General features: G+C 30.1%; 1 protein-coding gene across 1 annotated transcript; it reads right to left on the bottom strand.

The window, feature by feature from the left end:
• Positions 1 to 3166: 3166 nt before the first annotated feature.
• On the bottom strand, positions 3167 to 3840 carry LOC111639916 (beta-neurotoxin Css9). Its single transcript, XM_023385873.1, has 2 exons — positions 3767 to 3840; positions 3167 to 3392 (listed from the first exon to the last, which is right to left on the bottom strand). The coding sequence occupies exons 1-2, from the start codon at positions 3807 to 3809 to the stop codon at positions 3184 to 3186; spliced, it is 252 nt and encodes an 83-aa protein (XP_023241641.1). The 5' UTR covers positions 3810 to 3840; the 3' UTR covers positions 3167 to 3183.
• Positions 3841 to 4155: the final 315 nt, after the last annotated feature.

Raw genomic sequence — 4155 nt, 5'->3', positions numbered from 1 at the left:
TTTGTATTTTAATTCTTATTTTTTGCCTTATTTTTCAGTCTAAGTTCGGTTATTCGTAGTTGTAAGTTAAATTGGAAACACTTAGCTTGATTTCCAGTTATCTAATGACAGATTAGATTAAATTAGATTAGGATTTGTTAGCTTCAGTCGTCTGGTTAAGTTCGTTTCAGGTTATGGTAGATGAATTTAGTTAGTGTGTAAGTTAACGTTTTAAAAATAAAAAAATTAAAATAAATAAATATCAATATAATAATAAATAAATACTGTAACTAATTGGATGTTGCTTGTTTCTCTCTGTCCATCCATTGGTCTCGTCTAGTTTGTCATTGTGTTCGTTATCATTTCGCCCCTGTATGTCTAGCTGTTAAGTAGTATTAAGATTAGCGATCTCGTTCAGTTTTATTAGTATTAAGTACATATAAGTCTTCCTTCTAACAGCTACTTGGCACTAACTTCTACACTTAGCTATTCGTGGCGGCACTCAATTATTGGTGTTCGCTACACTCGGGTTTTGTTTTAGACTCTTCAGGGACTACAATCTTGTATGCTAAAAACTGCACTTCAACGTCAAACATAGAAGGTATTGTAACCTTCTGTACGTCGTTCAAAGGGATTCTACTTTTCTCTACTGTGTATCACCTTTTCCTTCTTCTCACCCCCTTTCCCTTATAGTCTTTTCTGCCGGCTGTAAAAAGTAAAAAATTTAGCTGAAACGCTTTCTGCCCTATAGTAATATATAAATTAAATCAATTTACTGAAGTGGAATGTAATAAACGGAAGAAAGTGTAGGCAATTAAATAATAATATAAATAAATTTAGTCTATTCACTCAAGTGTCATCGAATGCTAAAAAGTAATTAATTGTAACTTAATAATAATCTTTATTTCATTTCTGACATATATACATACAAGAAAGACATCGATATCTTTCTTGTATATATGTTACAATTTACGATAACAATTTTAAACAGTATTTTTATAATTTCAATTACAGATGTAACTTCTTTGTCCAGTCTTAGAGCTTCTATTCTTCTATGAAATGGACCTTGCAGACAAGTTAAAGGTAGGCAATTTTTAAACACATTCATCTAGAAATTCTTTTCATACGTTTTAATTTTTCATTATGCATCTCTAGCCCTTCATACGCTGTGAAGGGACAGAGAATAGACAAAGACTCATCTACGTATGTATAGTCAAAAAAGAAATATAATTTCTATAAATGCCATAATTGTCCTGGCAATTTTTATTTTTTATCTACAAACAATTGTTTACTTGAAACGAAAAACTTCGATCTAAATCTATGCACAAATTAAGCTGCGTGAATAAAAAATACTAAGAGAACAATAGTTATTAAATACTTCGTATTTAAATCAAAAACACGTCATTAGATCTCTATTGTGATCTTTAGCCGAATACTTCATATAATACTAGAATTATGTATGATCTGTATTTATATTTATTTTATTCCATTCTGTTCTGTGATAACCATCTTCATGATAATTGAAAACAGGTTCCGAGAAATGTAAACATTACACTTATAATCCGTAAGAATTGTAGCCTTTGAATAAGGCATGTTCTAATATTGATAGAAAACATAACTATAAAGCGGAAGCTTTATAAAATGATTTAAATGTTTTCTTCGCAAAAGTCACAAAATGCTACGAAATTTCATTATCAATTGACAATAACATTNTTAAATGTTAAAAAAAGCAAAAAAGTAGTTTGAAAATATTTAAATCTTATTTTTTAAATAAAAAGTTTTCAATTACTGAAAATACAATAATTTGATAGAAAGGAGAACTTTCAAGTAATAAATCTACAGATATAAGTGTGGCCGGTTACATACCCCACTATACCTCGTACTAGACTTAGCGGAGTGCGCAACTTGACACTCAATACTACCCTGTAATATGATTCTTTCGGTGAGCTATATCTCGCGAAGAATTACGTATAGAGGTATCGTTCCTTTGATCTTTCGCTCCTATTTGCAGGGACTACAGCTCTGTTTAAATCCGTACAGTGCCATTCACATCTGCAATCTTACCCTTTTAAACTCTAATTATTATTCTAAAAATTAAGTTTTATTCTTAATTGACACCTTCCTTCTTTCTGACTCTTATTATTTCCTATATCCCATAACAACGTACCTACGCCACTTTTCCTTCATAAAATCAAGAAACTCTTCTTGCTGATGTCTACTTGAATCTCTCGAAGATTGCGAAAATTATTCAACATTGCTTTAATTTAAATTCTTAGTTTCAAAGATATCAGATACTCTTTGTATTTCCTTATCTCTATCGATTTTAGTTCAATTAGTTATGTTAATTACATATAAAAAGGTACAGATATTTTGTACTTTATCATGATATATAACAACAATGTTTATAAAACTTTTCAATAAAACAAATAATTCTTGTTTATTCAATAGTTCCTACAATATACACTTCATTTTTCTTATAGGGCAAGACTTGAGCAATCTTGCCCTTAATGTAGCAGATAGCATATAGAAGCCACAATAAAACTAAGATTACTATAGAATTAAAATGTTCAATATATAAGAATTGAATTTACTTTAATTATGAATGGCCGAAATTGTGCATAGTGCAATCTCATCTTCTGAAAGCCCACCAGTGGCCAAGCAAATAAAACCATCGTGTAATGGCAGATGGACGTGGGTTCGCGCCCAACCAATGGGATATAGTAAATTTTTAGGGGTTTTTAACGTGTCTAATATTTAAATATGGCTCACTTTTCCACAGAAAATCCTTTCGAGAGGCATTCCTTTCGCAGATCCTACGTGTCTTGCGTTGCTATATCCCATCAAACATATAACGTAGTCCTCCGAATATAGTTATTTATATCCAATAAATATTGTCAAGTAGATAAGTAGTGGCATATCCGAACACACTTTATTGGAATCTGTGTGCATATAGCTTAGTTATTTTTACTTATTAACTAGTATTAAAGAATTATCATTTAAATGTTTTAAGATTCAAACTTTTATTACTTAAATCTAAGACAGTAACTGAGATTTTTCCTAAAGTTGAAATCGAAATTAATTTTTCGCGATTGAAAAAGAAGCCACAATTCCATTGTAGAATTGAATTTAATACCAACAGTGATATGTAACTTTATTTTATAAGACTACAAATGCATCATACTGAAAAACAATTACGACATCATTTCAAGCTCTGCATTTATTGGTTGCTCTATCCCAAACTTTTGCCCAGTTAGGAAGTCCCTCGCAATAACATGCCAGTTTCCAAAAGTAGCAGTAACCCGACTTTCCCTTCAGAACTGTAACGCATTCCGTTTCACAATATTTATTATTGATTACGCAAGAGATTTTACATCCTTTATGATCCATCGGATATCCATCCTTACTCTGAACTCCTGTGTAAAATAAAAGAAACATTAGTTATGGTTTAGTTATGATCTAGCTTTCACCCTTCTTAATATTTCGTTCAGCGTTAAGACAAGAACTTATAATAATGTCTTCGAATCTCGAATTTCAAACTATTCTTTTTTCTTGCAGCATTTTTCTATAATCTTAAATTGCATTATGTCTCCATATTAAGAGATTTTACATGTTTTTCAATCAGATTTTTTCTACTGTCAATCACTAATCACCTTATTATCAAATAAATTATTTTCTTAATTCTTACATTCTGTGTAAATTTGCACTAATCATTCAAGGAAGAATAATTCACTGATTAATTTTCAATTATAAAATCAATGTGAAAAACTAATATGTAAATAATTCTCACCTATTATCATCAGAGAAGCGACGATCAAGATTAAAAATTTCATTTTTGTCTTCAATTCTCTGTTCAAATTTCGACAAAAGATGAACAATTTGTATTGAAATTCTATCGATTTTGTTCATATTTATACCGAGCCAACAAAGTGCTCTCTTCTTTCATTGGTCAATTTTCACATATGTTCCGTGTAATTCGCGATGTTTTATGAGCAGCTGTTAAATCTTACGAACTTCCCGGTTTTTTTTTTTTGTACAACTAATATCTATATCAGAAAGGAAACAATTGTTAATTTTTAAATTCAGAAACATAATAATTATTTAGTGTATTCACAAAACTTGTATTTTATTGTCAATACGTTTATAAGAAACTCACTAACATTAGAATGCGTAGTGTGG

Source organism: Centruroides sculpturatus, unplaced genomic scaffold (genome assembly GCF_000671375.1).
Source record: "Centruroides sculpturatus isolate CEXI.00-Female unplaced genomic scaffold, Cexi_2.0 scaffold1272, whole genome shotgun sequence".
Lineage (NCBI taxonomy): Eukaryota > Metazoa > Arthropoda > Arachnida > Scorpiones > Buthidae > Centruroides > Centruroides sculpturatus.
Note: the sequence above shows the minus strand (reverse complement) of the source record. Positions and strands in the feature narration are given on the sequence as shown.

Bases quoted from the DNA above. Each gene is read 5' to 3' on its own strand.
- LOC111639916 (XM_023385873.1), bottom strand. From the start codon at position 3,809: ATGAAATTTTTAATCTTGATCGTCGCTTCTCTGATGATAATAG. The intron at 3,393-3,766 runs GTGAGAATTATT...TATTTTACACAG, and splicing joins CGCTTCTCTGATGATAATAG to GAGTTCAGAGTAAGGATGGA.